General features: G+C 34.6%; 1 protein-coding gene across 1 annotated transcript; it reads left to right on the forward strand.

Moving 5' to 3' along the window:
* The first annotated feature begins 14783 nt into the window (after positions 1 to 14783).
* LOC120279035 (CDPK-related kinase 3-like) lies at positions 14784 to 23981 on the forward strand. The gene is made up of 11 exons (XM_039285872.1): positions 14784 to 15344; positions 16184 to 16314; positions 16648 to 16689; positions 16776 to 16884; positions 16976 to 17054; positions 18279 to 18575; positions 18790 to 18899; positions 22020 to 22127; positions 22305 to 22367; positions 23361 to 23528; positions 23607 to 23981. The coding sequence occupies exons 1-11, from the start codon at positions 14784 to 14786 to the stop codon at positions 23742 to 23744; spliced, it is 1806 nt and encodes a 601-aa protein (XP_039141806.1). The 3' UTR covers positions 23745 to 23981.
* The last annotated feature ends 448 nt before the right edge of the window (positions 23982 to 24429 follow it).

Consider the following 24429-nt stretch of genomic DNA (forward strand, 5'->3'; position numbering starts at 1 on the left):
TTTAACATGTTATAACCAGTTTTTACTGTAGCTATAGTCAGCCAAGTACTGTAATTTTTTAGCCAATACTGTAGCAACTCGAGTTTATATTTATTTCTACTTTCTTTCTTCGTCTTCATTTCTTTCTTCTCTTGGGCGAACCCTTGTTATCCCTTTGAGTTTTTCTGGCGGCCCGATTTCGGCAAACAAAGCTAGAAACTTCTACCTTCCATTCTTGTGAGTATCCTAAGAGCTTTTTCTAAGTTTTTATTCCGTATTTTACACGTATTTCACCGTTTTTGAATTCTTTGAAAACCTAGGATTTGAGCATGTTGTGTGGATAATTGTAGGCACAAATTGAAGCCCTTGTTCTTGTTATTCATTTTTGTGAATGTTTGTAAAGAAACTTCTTGGTTAGATGATGTAAATCAGGAGAAAATCTTTGCGTTATGGTTAGTTTTATTGTAGTAGTATTGTAGCGCCGATAAGCTTTAGTTGTTTCTCTGGTTTCTTTGGATTAGAGTGAAGCTCAGATCCTTAGGAATTCATTGGTAACCTTTAGACCTAGTTTTAGCCAACCATAGGATCGATTTAGGGTTGTTTGTTAGAGAAACTTAGGGTTTGATTTATTTTCGTGCTAATTCTTGTTGGTGTTTTGTTGTGCTTTGGCAAGGAGGTGAAGCTTTGGCTTGAGGCAAGAAACTCTTAGAGGATTAGCATTTGGGGAAGTGAAATGATCAAAGTTATGAGTGAGATTGTTTATGCATAATTCTACAAGGAGAATACCTATAGTTATATTTTATTGTTTGAGCTAAGTTTTATTGGCTTCTATACTTAAATCGAGGTTTTAATTGATTTAAAATGACTTTATTTATTGATGTTTCATACTTGAAATATGTTGTTGTTCAAGGAAAGGAATTTCAATATGATATTCGCTTTGTAAGTTGTGAATTGTTTGGCTTTGCAAAATTTTGGTTATGCTTCACATTCATCATTTCCGCGGGGAATGGTAGAAATTTTGATCATTGATTATTGTTCTGGTTATGGACTTCTCGTTGTGAGATGCATGTTTGTATTACTTGATTGGTGACATCCTACTGCAGTAGGTGTTTTGTAGGGCCAGCCTGTTGAGAGGTGGCGTAGAAGACCGGCATACTTATTGGTCCAATTCAGGTGGGAGTGTAGAGTCCTGATTGGATATTCATCAAGAAACCGGGGTCACCACACGGTAGACCGATGGGTCAACATCAAGGGCATGAGTACCTTGACGGCTTTGAATCTAGCCGCGACAACGGCGAAAGTTTAGAGATGTTTCTAAAATATGTGGCGTTCTTTTGTAGTGTCATTTTAAATTTATAGTGAGAAGGTGAAGCCTGGCTGTGGCTCTCAAAAGGGCAATCTCTCACAAATTTAATTTGACGGTGAATATTGTGTTTTATGGATTTTGAAACTCGTATTATATTTATATTTATGCTTAGTTGTTATGATCTATTTGTATTATTGTAAAAGCTTACCTTGATGTTTAACTTGTTTTATAGTATAAACCTTGTGTTTGGTGTTTCGTGGATTTGTTATTGTAAAACCTTAGTTGGGATAAAAGGCTTTCTTGACACTATCTTTTGTTGTTATATCGATGATTACTGTTATGTGTATTTATGTTCTAAACTGTTTGTATTATTAGTAAAGCGTTATTTTGGCGAGTTATATCATGTATTTTAGGTGTATTTTTGTAGTGTTGTGATAACTCACTCACTGAGTGACTTAGATTGTTTACCCCTCTTTCTTTTTCCAGACTGTTATAAGCAGTAGTGCGGTAGTGAAGCGGTGTGTTGGGCATCCACTGTCTGTTTTTATTCAGTACCAAGTTCATGTATGTTATCCTTAAGCATGTATATGTTTTATTAGAGCATGGATTCATTAGTGTGTTTGAAACTCTAAAGGCATAGTTTGTATATTTGTCTAATCTCTTGGAAACTTCGTTGTACTTGTTATCAATACCTTTATTAAACTCTACTATCTATTTTGCATACTATGTTCAGGGTTGTCGACTCCAGATATGTTGTCAGCCTTGCGGCAACTTAAGGGTTGAGTGGTGAGTATCCCTCCTTAGGTTATCGCAACGGTTGTTGCGTCCTAGGGCTTGCGGGTCAGGGCGTGGGCGTGACATAACCCTTCTTATTACAATTTTTTTTTTTTGGCATATTAGACCTTGAGTTTTTTTTTTCACAAATTTCATAACTTTTTCCGACTAGACCCTCTTAACTTTTCACCTTTCATATTTTTCTATAAAATTTTGAAAATTACCCCCGAACCGACTTTTGACAATTTTCTATTAATTTTGCAAATAAGCCCTTGAATTTTCAGGTTTTCATATTTGTACTAACAATTTACAAATAAATCTGAAATTCTCTTAGTTTCACATTGTTTATAATTTCATTTGCAAGTAAATCCTCAAATATTTCCTTTTTCACATTTTCTCCATGAATTTTGTAAAGTAGACCCTTAATATGTTTCATGTTCACATTTTTCATAAATTTTGTATTTAAAACCTTAGATACTTTATTAATCACAATTTTTCACTAAATTATTTAATATAAACTTTTTTATTAATAAAAATCTATATAAACAATAACAAAAATGAAAAATGAAAAATGAAAATGATCATATAACCGTATGAGCTTTCGCAAAAACAAAATTTTACTATGTGCATTTGAACATTACAAGTAATGACAAATTTTAAAAAAAAAATATTTAGGTAATTGTTCATCATAAATTAATATTACAATTTCAAAATTTCAAAATATGAACACATTTTCGTTATTCTGAAAATTTTCCAGAAATTCTATATTTTTTAAGTATATAATTTTTAAAAGATTTATTTGCTGATTAGAAATTCTGCTTTTTTTTAGCATAATTCGGGAAAAAATTAGCATAACTTATATATTACATAAATAGTAACAAGTCGTAACATCTAACTATTTAGGATCGACTTAGTGTATAAATTATTTTTTTCACATTATTTTATCAAAAGCCAAAAAGATTAATAAACCAAGAGCAAACGCTGTTAGTTTGAGTCCTATTCTGCATTCAACTTCGTGATGATATTGATTCAAACCGAATTCAAACTAAATAAAGTGGTCCATGACTTATTTGGTGGAATCCTAATTTAATTCTAATTGGCACTTTGAGTTGTGATCTAACTCAAACCTTTAAGTTGAGTTAATCTTTTGATGGTAAGGATTATATATAGACAGCACCAGAGGTCCCCAATCTATCGTTCTTGCAAATACCTAGCTCCATCGGTGGGAGAGGACGGGATAGATTGGAAGAGTCCCTGGTTACTTTTAAGCGTGGACTCAAGACTCTCGCCGTCTTCAACAATTTGCTATGACTGGAAGTAAGTGATCCGGCTTCCGCATATAATATACGACATAGATGTCGTAATTAAGTTTGATTAAAAATCTAACAAACGTGAGAATCACTAGATAGTCCAATAAATTCTCACCTCAATAATGACTGGATAGGTATAGTGTCGAAACCATGCGGCTTTAATTACTATAGAGTATTATTTATGCACTAGCTACTAGTTAGGTAATGCATAGTAATGTTCATTCAATGTATATTGAGTCATAATATAGGTCCTCTTAGAGATGAGTGAGTCATATTCTCCATCTTTTAGGTTTGCATGGCAAAAGGGATTTACCATTGTGGGGTTATAATCTTTTATATATTATTTTGTGACAAGTCTTAATTGCCCAGTGTGTTAACCCATAGATAAATCCTAAAAAAAAAAACAACGAAGACTAAGCAAGTCATTACTTCAAATTTCTGTTAAATACTTTTAAAAGTTTATTTAGTCAGTCAACTAAGACCCTATCTCCAAATACTTTTATAACCAAACATTTAGTCTCTATCTCTAATTTTAATTTCATCTTTTCCTGCTTTGTCAACTAAGGCAATACCAAGAAACTTGATTTTGAATATATTTAATCTAGATATTTATAACTAAAACAATCCGTTCGTGATTATAAATTAACAAAATAAAAGTGAGACTTCCCCTTAGAAATTAGAAGCCAATATTGAAACATTATTTTTGATAAAATCAAGATATGTCTTCCCCACAACCAAAATCTTCCCAACCGCATCATTTACATTTAAATCATATATTTATGAGGCTTTAATGCGCATTTTATTGGCATTGAATTAGAAGAATGACTTTCTCTCCATCTCTCAATACCAAGTTAATTGAATAACCATGTTTTCCATTTTTTATTATAATACAATAATTCAAAATTATTTTTATATTTAGAATTATATTTTTAATAAGAATATTCGTGATTGATTTATTATAAAATTTTTGAGATTGTATCTTGAGCATATTAATAAGATTTTTTTCTTTATTTCTTATTACTTATAATTTCAAGATATATACTAAAGCATTAATATTAATAATTAGTAGAAGAAGCTCTAAATGCGATATGTGACTATGATTTACCTCATCTATTTGTTGTTATTATTATTATTATTATTATTAACTGAAAATTCAAATCATGTCATTGGCTTTATAAAATATCTATTATTAAGTTATTTTTATTTTGCTAGTTCAATTATAAAAAATTACAATTTGGTCACTCAACTTAAAAATTATGGTTATTTTGATCAATAACACCTATACTGATACTGGTGGGATGATGTGGTAGTTTATGTCACCCAATTTTTACTATGTTGGAGATATATGTCACCCATTTTACACCAAGCTGGCATGGAAATGTTGGGTGACGTGACATTTCACATGATATTAGTAGTTACGTGGAAGTGTTGGTAGGAAAAATAATGTTTTTAGTAACCATGTGGCAATTAGGGGTGTCAAACGGGCCGTGCCGGCCCGGGCCCGGCACGAGTTGGGCCGTGCTTGGCCCAAGCAGCGGTGCTTCTGATCTGCGTGCTCGGGCACGGGCAGCCCAAACCCCAGGCCGTCTTGGGCTAGCGGTTTCTGTGACCCGCTGGCCTTCGAGTCAACATGGCCCGATCTAGCTAAATGTAAGTTTTTTTATAAAAAAATTTTTTTGGTATATTTTTTTTTGTTTTTTTAGTCGATAAGAGCTTTTTAGTTCTATATTTTTTTGAATTTTTAGGATATTTTTTTATATTTTTTTAGCAATTTTAGGGAGTATTTTTTTATATTTTTTTGGGGTTTAAAATAAAAAAATATAAATATAATATAATCTAGGTAGCACGTCTTTGGGCCGATCTTGGTGGTTGGCGGGCCGTGCTCGGCAGATGCGATTCTAGAGCAGGGTCGTCTTTGGCCCGAGACGTCATAGTGCATGGGCCGTTGTGGGCCCGGGCTGGCCCGTTTGACACCACTAGTGGCAATGATGCCGTGGTGAGAAAATGAGTGATATGTATCACCACATTAGCGCGATATTACTGACGTTAGCACCAGTGACTTAATTGATTGTAATTCTAAAATTGGGTGACCCAATTAAAATTTATATAATTGTGTGATTCAAATAAAAATACTCTAATAATAAGGTGACTATCTAGATATTTTACCTTTAAATATATTATATACACACATATAACCATTTATGTATTTTATAGTGAAATATATATATATATATATATATATATATAAAATCAAAGTCACGTTATCGTTTGATTCTCTGAAATTTACACAAAGTTTCCCACATTGAATGTGTCCAAGATTAAGACCACCATGTTTAAGGAATGTGCTTAGATTTCTACGCATGTTCCCAAAGGTCGTTAGATCAGCCTATAACTGTTTCCGTCTGGCCCGCCCAACCAATTCTCTTTCTGTCTCTTTCCCCTCTTACCTTATCTCTTAATTTTTATCATTTACGGCCATTCTACACCATTATATATATATATATATATATTGCGGACTCTCAACAAAGGTATACAGAGAATGAAAAAAACAGGAGAAAAAACTTGAAGAAAAAGACAGAAAGAAGAGAAACAATACAATGTGTAACCGTGATACCAAACAGTAGTAAAAAGTTGTGTTAGGTTGAAACCAAAGAGGTGGGTGGGTGAACTATTGTTTTAAATTTCTTTCTTTGAAACTGGAGGGTTGAAATCAGTGTCAACAATTGATATTGGCATTACTTCGGTTATGATTTTGATCAGACGGTTCTAATAAAAAAACTGTATACCTCACTAGGTTGAAATCAAATGGGTAAGTGGGTGTGATGTTGGTTTTTAAATCCTCATGGTATTGTCTACAACACCGCTGATAAAATTGTTTGCAGACTATACATTTTTTGCAATGAATATGAGACAAATATTTTTTTATTATTTAAAATATATATATAAAAAGAGAAAACATAAACAAGAATGCTATTTTTTAAAATAAATTTTAGGAATTTTCAAAATAAAATAGACTTTTTTTTTTAATATTTTTATATCATAGGCAAACATCATTACACCTAAACCGTGAATTGAGAAGGATTCTCTCCACCTATTGTATGCAAGGCATTTCTAGCTTTCTTTTGAAATGTATAACTACAAATAAGTATATTATTATTATTATTATTATTTTCTCGTCAACTTAAAGTTTTGTATGTTTCTTGAGTACCGTCCTAATTGCATGAAGTTTTAGCCTTTTGTCTTTTTTTAAATTTATACTTTTCAAATTATTATAAACATAATAAAAAATTGATTTTCTTAAACAGAAAGTCATCTTTTTAGCATACGGAATATATATATACATATACTATCTTATATATTTCAATAAATATCCCAAAAAATAATATTTTTGATAATTTTTTCTTTGATTATTCGGATGGACTGGCAAACTAATGCAAATCATAAAAGTTAAAATAAATAAGTTTTCATATATTTTTAAAACCCCCAAAATTAAAATAGTAAATATATGTTTACATGATAGCTTTATGCAAGTTGGCATCCATATCATTCTTTCTTTTTTACAATTTTTTCCCCTTTTTTTAAGTTTAGTTTCTTTTTATTATCTAAACTTTAAATATAAACTATAAAACCGTAAACCATAATTGCAAACCCTTTCTAAACCCAATTTACTATTTAGGGTTTAGGGTTTAGGATTTAAAATTTAGTATTAGGGGTTAGTATTAAGGATTGATTAGGGTTTTAAAATTTTGGGTATGGGGTTCTATAGTATTTGTGTTTTAGATTATAATGTTTTTACCCCATAAAATTAAAAAATGACATGTTATATATATATATCAATTCCTCTCTCCCATCAGATATTGCTTCTTTATTGAAATTATAAATTTATTAAAATTTATTTTTGAAATATTAAATTTATTAAAATTTTAGTGATTTAAAAATAATTAAATAATTTTGACATTTGTTTATTTTAAATAAAAATAATTAAATTTTATTCGTCAATTAAAGTGTATAAATTTTAAAATTTTATTTAGAATACATCAATAAATCATTTAAAAATTGTTTATAAAAATTAGAGCCATTTAATAATAGTTTTTTCTACAATTAAGATATATTATTTAATTAAAATATTAAAGGGTACAAAAGTAATTTTACTAAAATTTTCCCCTATATCCTCTCCTATTCATATCCCCATTCCACCCAACCAAGCATTACTTTTGTTCCCAACCCCAATTCCCCATCCCCATCCCCTTCCCCTTCCCCATCTCCATTCCCATATATATTCCCGTTCCCTCCAACCAAACAAACCTTTAGAGTTATAGTTATACAATTTGAACTTAAAGTTTATCGAAAAAAAGAATGCCGTCAATAATGATGTAAATGCCAATTTAGCATCTACATCATTCAGGAAATCTGTTCGAGAAACCTGGAATGGGTGGTGATTGTAATGATCGATGTTGTTATACTATATTTTGACATATGACCCATTTGACCATAAGTTGAAATGTAGCAAAATGCTTCTATTTTGTAACTAGTTTTACATATAAATGGTATTTTATAACAAACCAAACACACTTTGCAGGGTAAAATTTTTAGTAGGGTACCGAACTATACACTTTCATTTCTTTGGGGGTCCAAACTTTGATTTATATCAAAATGGTGACCCATCTTTAATTCCTTTTCACCAGGCAGTCATCCAAATAATTCCAGCTTGTTTCATCTGATGCGGACTCTGGAAAATCAATGTCAGCATTTAATTGCCACTTCAAGTACCCAACTGGTGATGTTAGTTGCCCAGCTGATGATGCCACGTCAACTTAATGTGCCACGTGTGAATCCCTATTGTCCTTATCATTGTTTTAACTTTTATTTTTTTTTATTATTTTAAAACACCCAATAAATAAAAAACAAAGTAATAAACCACCGGCTCCAGCGAGTTAGTCAGCTTCCCTTTATGATGATGGAGATAAGGGTCCATTATCCAAGGTTTCTAACTCCCAATTTAATCCAATTGATCCGACAGCAAAAGATCTTTCGATGCTTGTTTCTCAGCTTCAATCATAGTTACAAGATGAAAAGTAAAACATGAAAAATAAATTGGAGCATAATTTGAGTTCCTACATGATCTCACCTCTATAGCAAAAAAAATATATATAAATAAATAAATAAATTAAAAAATTTTAAAAAAAAATAAAATAAAAAAATAAAAAAATCTTAATCCAATGGAGAAAGATAGATCATGAAGAGAATCACACACATCTCAATAGAACAACATCAAATTAGCGATTTCAAGATCTTAAACCACACAATAACACAGAAAACTACAAAACTTTCTTTGCATAAACTCAAAACCTCCCAAATCAATAACATCAGATGTTCAAAAAGCATTGAGAATACATCAAGATAAAAAATTTCTCTCAATTAAATCACAAAAGGTACGGATTCTCACAAATAATCTCATTAACAGAATCAAACATTTCTCTTCAAGCTTGGCTTGGTTGTTCGCCAGGACAGACACACGAGCCCCCTCCGACGCTGCTTGCAGCGCCATTACTAGCCCAATCCCTGACGATCCTCCGGTAATGAAGACATGTCATCCCTTCACCGGAACTTTCGCTGGCCATGGTTGCGCCAATAAGGCGAGAACAAGAAGGAATATAAGAGGTAGCATGAGGATCAAAAGGAGGATAAGGAGATAAGGGGAAGACATGGTGTGAAGATGAGAAGAGATCCAAGGCCTGTTTGGTTCTTTGCAAGGAAGCACTTTCTCTACAAAGTATTTCCTTGCAAAATTTTTTCATATATTTACTTTCCTTGTAAAGTAACAATATAATGTTTGGTATACACTTTGAATATTGTAATTGAAATACATGCAAAATGAATTTCTTAATTTGTTTGGTATGAATAAATTTTCTATGCAAAGTTATGATTATCCTCAATTTTACCCTTTAATAATAATGAAGTAAAATAAAACCATACCTTAAATACATGTTTTAATTTTCACATTAATCAATGGTTTATATATAAATAAATTTAAAAAGTTGCTTATATACCCCTTAAAAGTAGGAATTTAACTCATGCTCTTCTATTATGAGAAATATGATTACCCGAACTTGATGATCCATGAGGCACGCTTCCCTTCTTAAATAGAAATACAAAAATTATAAGACTAACCAATAGAGTAGTTTTTCGGTAAAGCTAGAATTCTTAAAAGAAAGACAGGACAAAAGAGAAAAATTTTTATTTTACAAAGGGTTATCATTAGAATTTTACATGTCTTGTATTTTCCTAACCATGATGTAATCCATTTCACACCCCTTCCCTATGAATCATTTTCTTTAGTCAAAGGGGAAAGTAATTGCAAGTTTGACCATTACTTTACATAGTTTCTTTTTCAACCAAACACATGAAAACGTTTCACAACCTTAACTTTCCAGCGAAAGCTGGTACTTTCCCCATGCCAAATTGCCCCTAGGTTTTCGGTGGAGAAGATAGAGGGCATGGGATATGGGATTTACACATGCCACACTTAAGTTGAGGTGGCATCACCAGCTAGGCAGCTGATGTGGCAATTAAATGCTAACATCTATTTTTCAGCGTCCACATCAAATGAAATAAGTTAAAATTATTTGGGTGACTGCCCGGTGCAAGGGTTTAATAACCGGACTGGTAGGTGAAACCGGTTCGCGGTTCAATTGGTCCAACCGGTTCGACTAGCCGGTCCAACCATTCTCCTTTTTTTTTTTTTTTAAATAAATAATGATCCATGAAAAAACAAAAAAACCAAAATATTCAAGCATGCAAGCCAAGCCGGAGCCATCTGGCTACTCCACCATCACGGCACGTAACCCCCATGGATCTTCTTCTTCTCTTATTGAATATTGATGACCTTGCCCTTCGTCTCGACCCTCTCTTCTGCCGCCTCTCTCTCAAATCACTCTCTCGCCGTTCATCGCCGACCCCATCTCTCTCCCATCCTCCGACACTGTTACTATCTTGTATGCTCCCGCTCCCTGTCTCCTTTGGCTGCCACCCATGACCCCGCTGCTGCCCCTACACTCGCAACGCTGACACCGTCACACCAGCATTGTCTCTCCTTGTAGTCACTCCGATCCATCCTCGACCACGACTTCTGAGCCACCAGCCTCTACCGCCCCTGCCCCAACAGGCCCAGCCAACTCTTCAAGCTGAGGTCCCCCGCTCCTACTAGGTCGGTCCGGTCGAACCGGTTCACCGATTCCCGGTCCAAAGCCGACTAATGACTGGTTCGATCGTGACTTGGTTCAAGCTCTATAAGTGAATCGGATTGACGGCCGGTTCTCAGTTGAGCCGGTTGAACCGGCCGGTCTGGTCCGGTTTTTAAAACCTTGGCCCGATGAAATGGAATTAAAGATGGGTCATCCTTTTGATACAAATCAAAGTTTGGATCCAAAAGTGATAAAAGTGTATAGTTCGATACCCTACTAAAAAATTTACCTCACTTTTATATGTAAAATCACTTCATAATCACTTATAATTACTTACTACTAACCAAACAGGCCCTAAGTCATCTATGTTCGAAAATCAAAATTCACAATAACATACCATCTCTCTCTCTCAGCATCACGAAGGATTGTGATTTATGAACATTTATTAAAAAATTAAGTAAAATCACAATAACAGAGGTATTTTTCCCCAAAGAAAATTTTAAGTAAATCAAAACTAAAATAAAACTTTTAGAAGGATATTAGTGCAAAAACTATTTATAGTAAATTAAAAACAACAACCCTGTTTCTCTCCCCCTCTTATTTCGAAACCCGGCATAACAAAGTTAATTTTCGACATGTACAAAAAAAAAAAAAGGTTAAAAGTTAATTTTTCAAAATAAAACCTAAATGCTCACTCATATCTAAAACTTTTACATGTTTTTTGAAAACTCTTAGTAACAATATAATTCTTATATAAAAAAATTACAAAAGTCACAAACAACACTATTATAACTTTTGGAGTGTTGTTACTTGTTATCACAAAAGCTCTCAATAAAATTTTTTAAAAAAACGACAAGTCCATGTATACCTTTTGCATGTATATTATTATGACAAATTGTCTTTTTCATGTCTACCTCTCTACCCCATACATACTATTAAAATATATTACAAGTTACGTGAACATTGTTTTTTTTACGATAATAAAAATAAAAACTCACTTACATCCTTAAACTACTCCTAACAATATTATTTTTTATTTATATATAATAAATAAAAATAGCGTAAAATTTAAATTTTTTAAGGGTATATAAATATATATGCACCTTTTTTTAGTTATTTAATACTTAGCAATATTTTTTAAGGTAAACAATCTAAATGGTCGCCTACTTTTTCATGTGTTTCTATTTCAGTCATCCACTTTTAAAAAGTTACGATTTGGACCCTTATCTTTAGTTTTTATTATAATTTGGTCACTCGAGCATACACCGTTAACGGCGATCACATGTGACATAATACATGACACATCTTTTTTGAGTTGGCCTATACTACCTGTGATAACCGTTAACTCCGTATGTTTTGTAACTAAATTATAACAAAAATTAACAGTAAAGGACCAAATCGTAACTTTCAAAAATTGGGTGACCAAAATAGAAATATACAAAAAGGTAAGGGACCATTTAGGTTGTTTATCATATTTTTAAATTATGCCTATAATGATTTTATTGAGGGTCTAAACATAATTATTTGAAATTTCAATAACATTTACTTATTACTATTTATTAGTATTTGTTGATTCTAATATGGGTCATTTATAAAGGAACAGTATTTCTACTCTTTCCGTACCTATTTATAGAGTTGTATGGCAAAGGAATATTTATCCCAAGGGTCGTTAAGCCATTAGTGCACCTCCGTTATGTACCCACTTTAGAATATAAATTTGGAGACTTTTCAAGGGTAAATATACGATCTGAGGAATTGATGGTACACTCTGTAAGCTTTGCTAACTCTCCTGAAGGATTAGATAACATAGCTGAGCAGAATCTTGACAACATTATGGAAGGCTAACTCTTAGCCTTTACTTTTTTTATTAAAGTCTATGTAAAAACCTCAGGAGCATTTAGTTTCCGCTCCTTGGTTTTGTTACTGTAATTATACTTTTTTTACTGTTATAAAACCATGGGAACTACTAGATGTGAGCCCCTGGTTTTTGTGTAGTTGTTTTCTTTAAGTTATGTTTGAGTCTTTTTGTAAAAAGCAAATTCTATCTCTTTATGGATGCTTACTCCTTAGTTTGGATCATCAAAGTTTGAAATAACATTCAAGTTTTCCCCGAAACTCTCTCATTTCTGCTCATCTTTTAACTCCAAGTTCTAACTCTTACTAGTTCATTAGCCTTCAAATTTTAACAAGTGGAAGAGAAAAAGAATATATATGTTGGGTAACATTTTTTAAGGGTAAAAAAAATAAAAACTCACCCAAAATTAGAATATTTACATGTCAGCTATAAGGATTTTACCTTATGCGCTCGGTGGAGGACGGTTCCATGCCGAGGGAGGATGACCGATGAAGCCAAGATAGGTCAAAATCCGAGTCCAAACGAGGCACTAGTCGTCCAGTGGCCTATATGCGGGTAGCGGCCACATATGATCGAGGATCCCTATCGGGAGTGCCGAGCGAGGGGTGCGCGGGTGCGGTGCCGCACATTACCGAGTGCTCGCTAGGCAGCGCGTGGGGCGTGATGCGCGTGGTGAAGGGATCATGACCGAGGAACCGGGATGATTAATATTTGGCTAAGTATGGGCCAAAGGAGCCAGATCGGCGTTAGAATCGGCAGTACGGGCGATATGTTCTTGTATGGTCGGTCAGCAGATAGGGCAGGCGGAGCGGGAGCTCTTAGCCAGCCGTGAGCCAGCATGACACGAGGCTCATGGGCCCTATCAAGGGTCTTTACCGAGAGGAACGGCCGAGTGTCAAACTGACTACCGATGGGCATCGGCACCCGTGGGCCGATAGGCGCACGCTACCGGGAGAATGCGGCGCGTCGGCAGGGTGATACCGAGACCGTTACCGATCAGGTGAACAGTGCGTTGTGCCACACTGTAGCATGATCTTGATGGTGGCAGGTTGAGTTTGTGGCACTGTAGCAACTGTGTTTGTTAGCACTGTAGCTAGGGGTGTAATCGATCGAGTTCGAGCCGAGTAGTAGCGAGCTCAAGCTCGACTGAAAATTCGGTACTCGATACTCGGCTCGAGCTCGATCGAGTATTTATTTTATAGCTCAAGCTCGACTCGGTACATAAATCGAGCTACTCGAGCTCGCTCGATTAAGCTCGAAAAAGCTGAAAATAACCATAAACATTATGCTCGAGCTCGAAAGTTTTTCCCCTTGATTTTTATCAAATAAATCTAATATTATATATATACATACATGCTCGATTAGGCTCGCGAGCACTCGATCCAAGTATCATAATACTCAAACTCGGCTCGCTCGACTACTCGAGCTACTCGAGCTCGGCTCGACTGTGACCGAGCCGAGTTCGAGTTTTCACCGAGTCGAGCCCGAGTAGCTTGCGAGTAGAGGTGTATCATTTACACCCCTAACTGTAGCACTGTGCTTGTTGTGATGGGACAACTAAGCTAATATTGGCCGTTGGATCAAAGGGCCGGCTCCCTTATCCTTGGAGAGGATTTGGCTATAAATACCCCCTCTCCTTCCTCTTGTAAAGATAACTAGAGACCTGGTAAGGGTTGAGCTTCACTTGGTGGAGAAGCTAGCTCTTTGGGCTTTGTTCACCTTCATCTCTTGGTGGAGTGAAGGTCTTGGCTGTGTCATTGGCTCATGGTGTATCTCAGATCCATTTATATTGAGAGTTTATCTTTTCTCTCTAGTTTCTTGTCTTGAGTGGGTTTCTTCGGGTATCCTTGGTGTGATGTGCGGATGGTTCATCCTGAACCTTAATCATGATGTTTTTATTTATACTTGCATGTTTACTTGCCTTGTTTACTTGATAGGGCATAGTTGCTTGCTAGTTTCTTGGGCTGGTTTTGGTTCCAGGTATTGAAGGCTGGCTCGGCGCTTTGATGGTGTGACGAGCGCCGCACGGTGATCATTGGGGCGATCGGGAAGGCCATGACATCAGCCTTAATGAATGTAATTATATATATATATATATGAATATAAACAATTATTTATTATATATATATCTATAAATATATACAACAATTATTTATTTTATATATATATAAACAAATAGCAACATTTCTCCTTCTATGTTCTTATTCCTTAACCTTCCCACCTGCCCCCCTCCCTTTTTTTTAGCTCTTCTAAACAACCACTTCATCTCTTTCTCTTTCTCTTTTAATCAATCCCAAATCCCGATTCATACGCATCTCTCCATCTCTCAATCCAACCAAACATCCAAACCCTAACCCTAACTCTAACCCTTACCAATGGGCCTCTGCTACGGCAAGAACGTCGCCGTTGCACAGGACGCCGGCGGCGGCGGTGGTGGAGGCGGCGGCGCCAACGTGGGCGGTGATGTCGCCGGTGTTCAATCACCTTTGCCTGCCTCAGCTGTGGTTAACGGTACAGCTACCACGCCTTCCCGTAAAGGCTCTGCGGCCGCCACCCCTGGCCGGTCCTCAGCCGCTGCCAGCCCTTGGCCTAGCCCTTACCCTGCCGGAGTTTCGCCGTCCCCTGCTCGGTCTACTCCGCGTAGATTCTTTCGGCGGCCTTTTCCACCTCCTTCTCCGGCGAAGCATATCAAGGCGTCGTTGCTTAAGAGGCTTGGACCGCCGAAGCCGCCGGAGGGTCCTATTCCGGAGGATGTCGTAGGGGAGACGGAGCGCCCTTTGGATAAGAGCTTTGGGTATGGGAAGAACTTCGGCGCTAAGTATGAGCTTGGGAAGGAGGTTGGGAGGGGGCATTTCGGGCATACTTGCTCGGCCGTGGCCAAGAAGGGCGAGATGAAGGGCCAGCTTGTTGCTGTTAAAATCATCTCCAAAGCTAAGGTTTGGATTGTCTGATGTCCTCCAAAAGGATTTCTTTTTCAGATCTTCATTCGTGTTTCTAATGTTGATGATTAAAAAAACAGGAGGAATTCATTTTTTTTTATATTGGATTTATTTATTCTTGGGAAGATAGATCTTCTTAATTGCGTGAAATTTTAGACCATTTTCTTAAAAAAATAAATCATTTTGATCGCCCTTAGACGGTTAAGAATTTTGAGGCTTTGAAAGAAAGATCATGTTTTGTCCATTTGTTCTGAGTTATATTTTAGTTGCGTTTTAGACCTTTCGACTCTCAAGTGATTAAGCTCTCAGATTCAATCATAGTTAGTACTTGGAGAGATGCAAACACAGCATGTGATCCATATCCAAATTAACCAGAACTTCTAGTTGATAAATTCGTTTATAACCCAGTAATCGGGGGATCGGACTCTGCTTTCCTATCTAAAAGTGACAAATTCATGCTGATGGTGCATTGGTTTTATCTTAGTTTTTGTCATTTGGTTGACCTGAGAAATACAAAATAATGTTACTTATTATTTTCCCCATTGAAGAGTATAGTTCTATTTAGAGTAGAGCTGTGGGGCTACTTCATTACCTCTGTTTTCTTTTGGGAGATCAGCTGATATCCAGAACATTTCTTTGAATATTTTACTTCATCTTTAAGATGTTTTATTTGAAAATTTTTAGTGCACTCAAGATTTGGATGCCGTTTGCTTAAGTTACTTGAATTAGGATACTTACTGCTCTTGCTGTTTGGTATGCAAAAACTTTCTGCTTCCATTTTCTTTGTTGACTCAGAGCTATCCTGTACATCAGAAACATATATCTGACTTTTGCAGATGACAACACCAATATCCATAGAAGACGTCCGACGGGAAGTGAAGATTCTAAAAGCTTTATCTGGTCATACAAATCTTGTGAAATTTTATGATGCATTCGAGGATACACTTAACGTTTATATAATCATGGAGTAGGTCTCTGTTTCTCTTCTTCATACTTTGTTCATGAAATAAAAAGTCATTGACCGACAATATCTATTTTCTGGTTGCATTTGAACTTATACTTGGCTAAGTTGTCTTCAGTCTCCCCCTTGCCTTATTTTGATTCTGACCTTTGCATGTTCAAATTAGTCACTCTTGATTTTAGAATCTAAATGGGTATATGGATTTTATGCTCAAATTCACAGATTATCCCTTCCTCTGTATAGTAGGGGTGTTGATTAACCTGTTAGCATATATTTATATTATATATAGTGATTTTCTAAACACTTTGTATGTCTTTAATCCTTTTTAGTAATTTTCAGGTTATGTGAAGGTGGGGAGCTATTAGATAGAATATTGTCCAGGTAAGAATCTCTTTTTTCAATCCTCCTGATAAAATTTTCTTAGAAAGCAATTAACATAGTTTCTTATTTGTTCTAATCTATTCTAGAGGTGGAAGGTACAAAGAGGAAGATGCAAAATCAATTGTTGTCCAGATTTTAAGTGTTGTTTCCTTTTGTCACCTCCAAGGTGTGGTGCATCGTGATTTAAAACCAGAGGTCTGCTTCAGTGAACATTTTGCTTTAGTATTCTAGACCTGTCAATGTTGCTGAATTTTTTTTTTTCTTCTTTTTCTGAACATCTTAACAGAATTTTCTGTTCTCCACAAGCGATGAAAATGCTCCAATGAAGCTTATTGATTTTGGTCTTTCTGATTTTATCAGACCAGGTTTTTCTTGTTGGCTAGTTCTTGTTGGATATTCTGTTTAGTTCATTGGATGCCTTTTCTTTCAGAGTAATGAACCTTAAGACATGAAAAGCCAATTCATTTGGTCATAAACTGCAGATTTTCCTTTTAGTATTCTCATTATTATTATTATTATTAAATATTTTCATTGCACTTGAATCAATGCTTCCAATTAATAATGGTAGAATTCATGACAATCGCCACCCGATTTCCCCTACATGCCACATGTGACATGAGTGAGTGGTAACATTGTGGCTCCTCTACAACTTCTGTATTAAATTTCTAGTATACACTATTAGTTTCTGCTTGGTTTATTGCATTCAGTGTCCTTTATTACTTACTTTTTGTTTTCCAAAGTTATAAACATGAACAAGTCATGGATGCAATAACATCAACCAATTTTCTGCTACATGATTAAGCTCATTATCATGTGATCCCACTTTTCACAATCTTCTATTTTTAAAGTGTGACTGGTTGATATAGGCTGACAGAACCTAAATTTTTCTATTCATGAACAATTACTACAGGAACTATTCATGATTAGAATGGAAAAATGTTCTATAAAGGATATGTATTATTGGCATTTTTCTATGGGAAGGCATGATAATTCAGGTCTTCCAGAAATGCAACAATTCTTTGGTTATGATTTAGAATTGGTTGCCATGTAGATGCTTCTGTTTCTTCATTAGTAAGGCCTTACTAGGCCATATCTTCTCCCTTATAATCTGAAGTGGCATTTGTACTAGCCTCTAGGTGCTCCTATCAAATATATGTTTCTGTTTGTATAATCTTTGGCCCAAGACACTCCGTTTTCTTTTCCAATATTTTGCCTTTTCCTTTGTTTTTTTATACTTTTTCGTAGTCTACAGAAACTTCTACTTTTGCTTGATCTGGCAATAAGTTTGTGAGCAACATGTTGCGTATCAACAAAATATCCTTCTAGTTTTTGTCTCGCGTCCCTGATGCATGTCATTGCCTTGATTATAATTGGTACAAATTTTAGTGTTTATCAAGTTGACAACTAGCTGTTCATATATCTTTATTCCAGGTGTTGAGCTGCTTCCGTACCAATTGAGCTTCTGATTTTGCATTGTTAGTTTTTTCTATGTCTTGGTTCTGCTTTACTGAGTTTTATTTCACCAATATCGCTATACCCCTGTTTGTACTTCAACACACTAACTTGGAAGATGATATTCTACTTTACAGATGAAAGACTAAATGACATTGTCGGCAGTGCATACTATGTTGCTCCAGAGGTCTTACATAGGTCATACAGTATGGAGGCTGACATTTGGAGTATTGGTGTTATAACATATATATTGTTATGTGGTAGCAGACCATTTTGGGCTCGGACTGAATCAGGAATCTTCCGCACGGTACTTAGAGCTGATCCAAACTTTGATGACTCACCTTGGCCTACTGTATCACCAAAAGCTAAAGATTTTGTAAAAAGGCTTTTGAATAAAGACTACAGGAAAAGAATGACTGCTGCACAGGCCCTGAGTAAGTCTCCATTTCATCAATTCCTTCTTTTAAATCTTGCAGAATCTAAATGATTTGCCATCCTCAATTGTAGATTTTATATATTATGTGATTTTTTCGTTTTTAAGTTCTAGTTCCCAGTTAATTTTGGATCATAGGGTGTATCCTCCAGTTTTCCCTTGTGACTTCTTATTGTGGTTTATTGCTGTAAACTAAGATGACTGCTATGTGGCAGCTCACCCATGGTTGCGGGATGATCAGCGGCAAATTCCTTTGGATTTCTTGATTTATAAGTTAGTCAAATCGTACCTTCGTGCAACTCCCTTGAGGCGTGCAGCACTTAAGGTTCCTCCCTCTTTGCTTTACTAATTTCTTCATTCTTAAGGATCCTGAATTTCTGTGATGATTTATACTGTATTTTATCTTCTGGTTTCACTTTCACCATCTAGGTTGTATAGAATGTTATGAGATGCTCCTCTTTTCCCACTTGAATTTTGGATACATATTTCCTTAAAATATTTAACAGATGCATCATGTGATGTATTTAGTTTAGATATTTAAAACTAGTATCGAGAATATTTTGAATACAGTTGCTACTCAACTTGTACTAGAGAGACTAAAATTTTGTGGTTGTACCATACGTCAAGATTTTCCCAAGAAAAAAAAAAATCACATTTGAGTTATCATAGTTAAAGAAATGTCAAGTAATAGATGTCTATCTTGCTAGCAGTTGGGCATGATATGCAATCAATCTACATGCACAATTCATATATTGGGTTGTAGATGATAAGCCAACAAGCATCTTGTGCTTTGGGAAAGGGACAATATATTCTCTACACTGACTGCATTCTGATAGCATATTATATGATATTAGCCGTCATCTGCAATATAACTTGGTACTCCCAAATGTATTGAATTGTGATTCGTATTCCTTGTTTCACTGGATTTAAGTTAAGGTTAGGGGAGCTCAAAATGTGGAAGAACAGCTATCATGGAAATGGCCATCTCTAGCATCCTAAATCTGAAATTGGACAATGGGAGGTTGGATTGCACTTGGCTCAACAACATATAGATAATAAATACAGCATAATTGGTGGTACTTCTCAAACCTTCCTAACAATGGAGACTGCTTGTGGGAGATTAGTCTGAACATGGATTTCAAGCTCTAATTTTATTGGAAAATAAGTGTCTCAGGATGTGTCTGGTTAGGAATTTCATGTTTCTAAAAACTTAGTATTCATTAAAACTAATATTATTTTTATATGAGAAAGGACTGTCAAGTAGAGAAAAAAAGTAGTGCAAGTAAAGGCAGCACAAAATGTTCGTCTCTAGCAGTCTAATCTGACATTGGAAAAAGGAATGTTGGATCACATTTGGTATTACAACATATGGATAATGCAGCATAGCTACTGGTACTTCTCAGAGCTTCTCTGCAATGGTAAACACCTTTTAGAGAAGCATGTTTTTTTCTGAAGCATGATTTTTCAAATTCTTCATTTTATAAAAAAAGTCCCTTAGTGTTTGATTTGGCAAATAATTTCCTGTTTCTAATCCTAAAAACATATTATTCATTAAAGATAAACGTTTTTTTTTAAATAAATTTAACATGAAAATAGAAGGATGGTCAAATAGAGAAAAATAATGGTAATTAAACAATAAACTGGATGTAGGAAGTGGAAGTGATGCTAAAAGAAATACAAAACATAAATATTGAATGAAGGCAGTTTGTTCTTGATGAGTTTGAGCATCTACTTTAATGGAAAATGGGATTGCTACATACAGGTAGATCTCGAAATATTTGGATTTCTAAATTGGCCAGTATTTAAAATACCATGTTTAGCCATTTTATTAACGAATTCCAATATTAGTTATGTTTACATGTGCATATCAAAACAAAAAATTCTAGTTAATCTTCATCTGCATGCTTTTGGTTGGTTGTTGTATTTGTGTTGCTAGGTGCAGGAATGACAATTTTTCACTTAGGCCACCAAGCAAATATGATGTTACCTATATGATCTAGCATTTTGCTTTTCTTGGTTAAGGCAAAGGTGAAGCATTCATGATTGAAATTTAGTGAATAACTAGGTGATCACTTACGAAAGTCGTAGCTGTGGGAAAATCTAGTGATGCATATCTGTAGTTTGATTGTGATCATTTTAATATGTGTTTCCTGCATTTATTTGTTTGCAATTGTATTTGCTTTCTTTTATGGATCTATACTTCTAATGGGAAAATATGGTAGATATGTTGATTGGATGAGATGTCCAATGTTGATTTAGGCATGCCAAATTAAGAGCTTGATATAATATCTAGAAGCAATATATGATTACTTTTGTTAACTAGTAAATAAAGGCACAGAGTACATAAATGTGGCATGCAGGTGAACTAACTCTTGCCAGCCATAAAATTCGCGGTGTGAAGATTTCCCGCTGGGTGGTCAGCTGGTTGGTGCATAGCCAAGCATGCTGATCTTTGGTAGATAAATATGACACAACTTGAACCTAGTCTTACTGGATGATAGATTGTCCAATAAAGTAAATTCATAATTTTCAAAAATGAGAAGTAAAGAAGTTCTACTTTTTTTGTATTGCCTTTGACATTATCAACAATAACTTGATTCTTGTCAAGATTTTTTGACTTTAACCTAAAAGGTTGTAATAACTTGTCAGAAGCTAGGTTATTGGAATCTTGGCCAGCAGCGATTATGAAATTTATAAGTTTCATGAATCCATAAAACTTCCACAATTATTTATTTATTTATTTTTGTTAATTTTCTTTGCTATATGCTTCTATTATTACTGGAAGCGCTTGCTTCTAAACTGTGTTTTTATGTTGAACACAAAGCTTTAAGGGTGTGTTTGATGAATGGGGAAACTTTGGGTAAACCAAGGTTATCAATGGATAAGTTACCAAACAACATTTAGAAATTGTGGATAGTTATTAGAATGGCTATCCAAGTCAACTCAAGTATTTTTGGATAAAGCCTGGTATAACTTACTCTTATATGATAGAAGAATAAGTTATCTATCTCTCTATTCATGTCTTTTGAACATTTAATAACATTTATCCTTCATACTTATTCCAATTAAAGAAAACTTGTTTTTAACCAAACAAGACATGTTGTTTGGGTGTAGATAAAGATGGATAAATACTAGATATATTTATCCATCTCACAAAAATTTGGTTTATCTCAAGATACTTATCCATTTGCCAAACACAGCCTAGATGCTCTCTGGAACATGATTGGACTTCTGATCTCTATCTTCCAAAAAGATCCAATACACACTACTGTATGATATTATTATATATTCTTGATTCTTGTAACATGTTTTGTTGCCTTTTCTTGTGGATCCATTTTAGGTGCTTCAGTTTTCAAAATATATTGTTTATTTAAATAGAAATACCTCTGGATGTGTCATTCTGATGAAGCAATCATTTTTGATAAATTAAATCAAATTTTTGCAGGCCCTCTCCAAAGCTCTAACAGAGGACGAGCTTTTGTATCTCAGGTCTCAATACAATCTATTAGAACCATCTAAAGATGGGCGTGTTTCACTGGAGAATTTTCGAACAGTTTGTTTTCCTGCCTTGCCTCACATTTAATACCTTATTTGCTTAAAATAGGCATGGGGGTTTTTTATTCTTCATTTTTATTTTGTATTCATCTTTTGAAAATTTTTCCATGTTAAGCATTGTTATTTATTTTTATATGCTGTATATGCTATTAAAGATATAATCATCTACATGCAGGCCCTTATGCAAAATGCAACTGATGCCATGAAGGAGTCTCGGGTTCCAGACATTTTAAAGGCGGTATGACCTCTATTTTGTACCAGTAATTTGCTGTTTTTATTTTTTATGTTCATTTGCCTTAGTAGTGTTTTTAAAGGTGTTCACCTCTATGCCCAGGTGGTTTACGTTAATTATTGAAATACTAACAGCTTATTGTTGTTGTTTTTATCATCTAGAACCCCAGGCATCTACCCAGGTGGTAACTAATTCATTGAATTACAAAAATTTAAACCAATACCCATTATATGTAATGAGCATTTTAAACATGCTGAACCCAGACACAAATTGATAACATGAGTGCAAACCATACTGTGTTAATGAAACTTCTGGAGCATTATGTTCAAATAAGGGGTGTTAATCATCGGTATCTTTTTTTCTTTTGTTTTTTATTTTATGATGCACTAGTTTGTGTTTATTAGCATGTTTGTTTTTGTTGTTGGTCTATCCGATAATATTTAATAATTAATATCTTTTTTATATAGAATTTGTTCTTTCCCTTTTAATCACCACCTGGATCACTTCACTATTAGCGTCGGTGACCATTTAGCCAGTAACCACCTTATTTCTTACTGTAGACTTCCTACCTTGAATTTGATCCTATGCTGTGTGCTCAAATGATAAGTCATTGGAGCTGCAAAATTAGCTCAGTTCATGCCAATTTAAATTATGAAGAAACATATATATTTTTTTTAATAATCTCTTTAATTAACCCCTGTTAAAAAGTCTTGATGGCCAGAATCTACACTAGGGGGGAGATATAACTGGTTATATCCTATTGTTGGTTCTAGCAATGCACGGATTCATCAATGCATGTTCAGCTAGCTTCATATCATGTAATCTTCAGAAATAATGATCTTCTGAGCTTGAACTGATTTTTTGTGAAAGCCATAAGCTTGGATAAAGATTCAAGCTTAATGTTTGCACGATCTCTTATCAGTTTTACCGATAATTGTTTCTCGTGCCTATTCATCAGTAGTTAAGTAGGCCATTAACACTAAATGTTGTTCCCTTCAGCTTGAGCCACTTGCTTATAGAAGGATGGACTTCGAAGAGTTCTGCGCTGCTGCAGTTAGTCCTTATCAGTTGGAAGCATTGGAAGATTGGGAACAGATTGCAAGCACAGCTTTTGAGTACTTTGAGCAGGAGGGCAATCGAGTCGTCTCAGTCGAGGAACTGGCACAGGTATTAAAACCGCTTCCGTCACTCTAATCAGTGAAATCTTGTTTGGTTCTGTAGAACATGACAGTCTGGTCTTTGCAGGAGATGAACCTTGCTCCGGCATCGTATTCCATGGTTACCGATTGGATTAGACAATCTGATGGCAAGCTAAGCTTTCTTGGCTACACAAAATTTTTGCATGGTGTCACTATACGGAGCTCAAATACTAGACATCGTTGAATTTCCATTACCTTTGATGTGATTCTTTTGATTACCATTCAGTATAGGGCTTGCTTTTTTTTTCCCCCCTCACCTTTTATATTCTCATTGATTGTTTTTATTTGTTACTTATAGAGAAATTGCATGTAAAAAAAAAAAGAGAATTCTAGCTAGGTGTGAGATCTTTTTGAGTGTTGTAGGTATGTTGGGTAACTCCCAATCTTCATTGTAGTAAAGTGTGTTGTCAGCTTTTGCGCCCCCCATAATGTTTAGCTTCCTGCATGGACCAAAATCTGATTATTTAATGTGAGTGAATTCCAAATAAGCCTAAATTAGAGGACCTGGCTTTCAGAATGACCACAGTTTTTTAATAAATATTGCACTTGCACAATACCTTGGGGAATAAGCGCTATTGGCCAGATTTAATTATTTAAATAAATGTTTAATAATTTGTTTAAAAGAATATTAATATTAATAAGCATCCTGCATCAATTAGAAACGCAGATAAATGCTTTCCTTTAGTTATTTAAAATAATAAAACATATTTTAAAAATCTTTCTAAATTTTACTTATTAATACATTAACAGAATCCCTTTTTTTTTTATTTTTCTGATAATGTATTTTTTTTGTCACTATCATAAAAGTAAAAGTGATTAATAGAAATGACTCTCATTAAACACAAACTATACAAATCTGGAGCGGTTGT

The sequence above is a fragment of the Dioscorea cayenensis genome, chromosome 16, assembly GCF_009730915.1.
Source record: "Dioscorea cayenensis subsp. rotundata cultivar TDr96_F1 chromosome 16, TDr96_F1_v2_PseudoChromosome.rev07_lg8_w22 25.fasta, whole genome shotgun sequence".
NCBI classification, from domain to species: domain Eukaryota; kingdom Viridiplantae; phylum Streptophyta; class Magnoliopsida; order Dioscoreales; family Dioscoreaceae; genus Dioscorea; species Dioscorea cayenensis.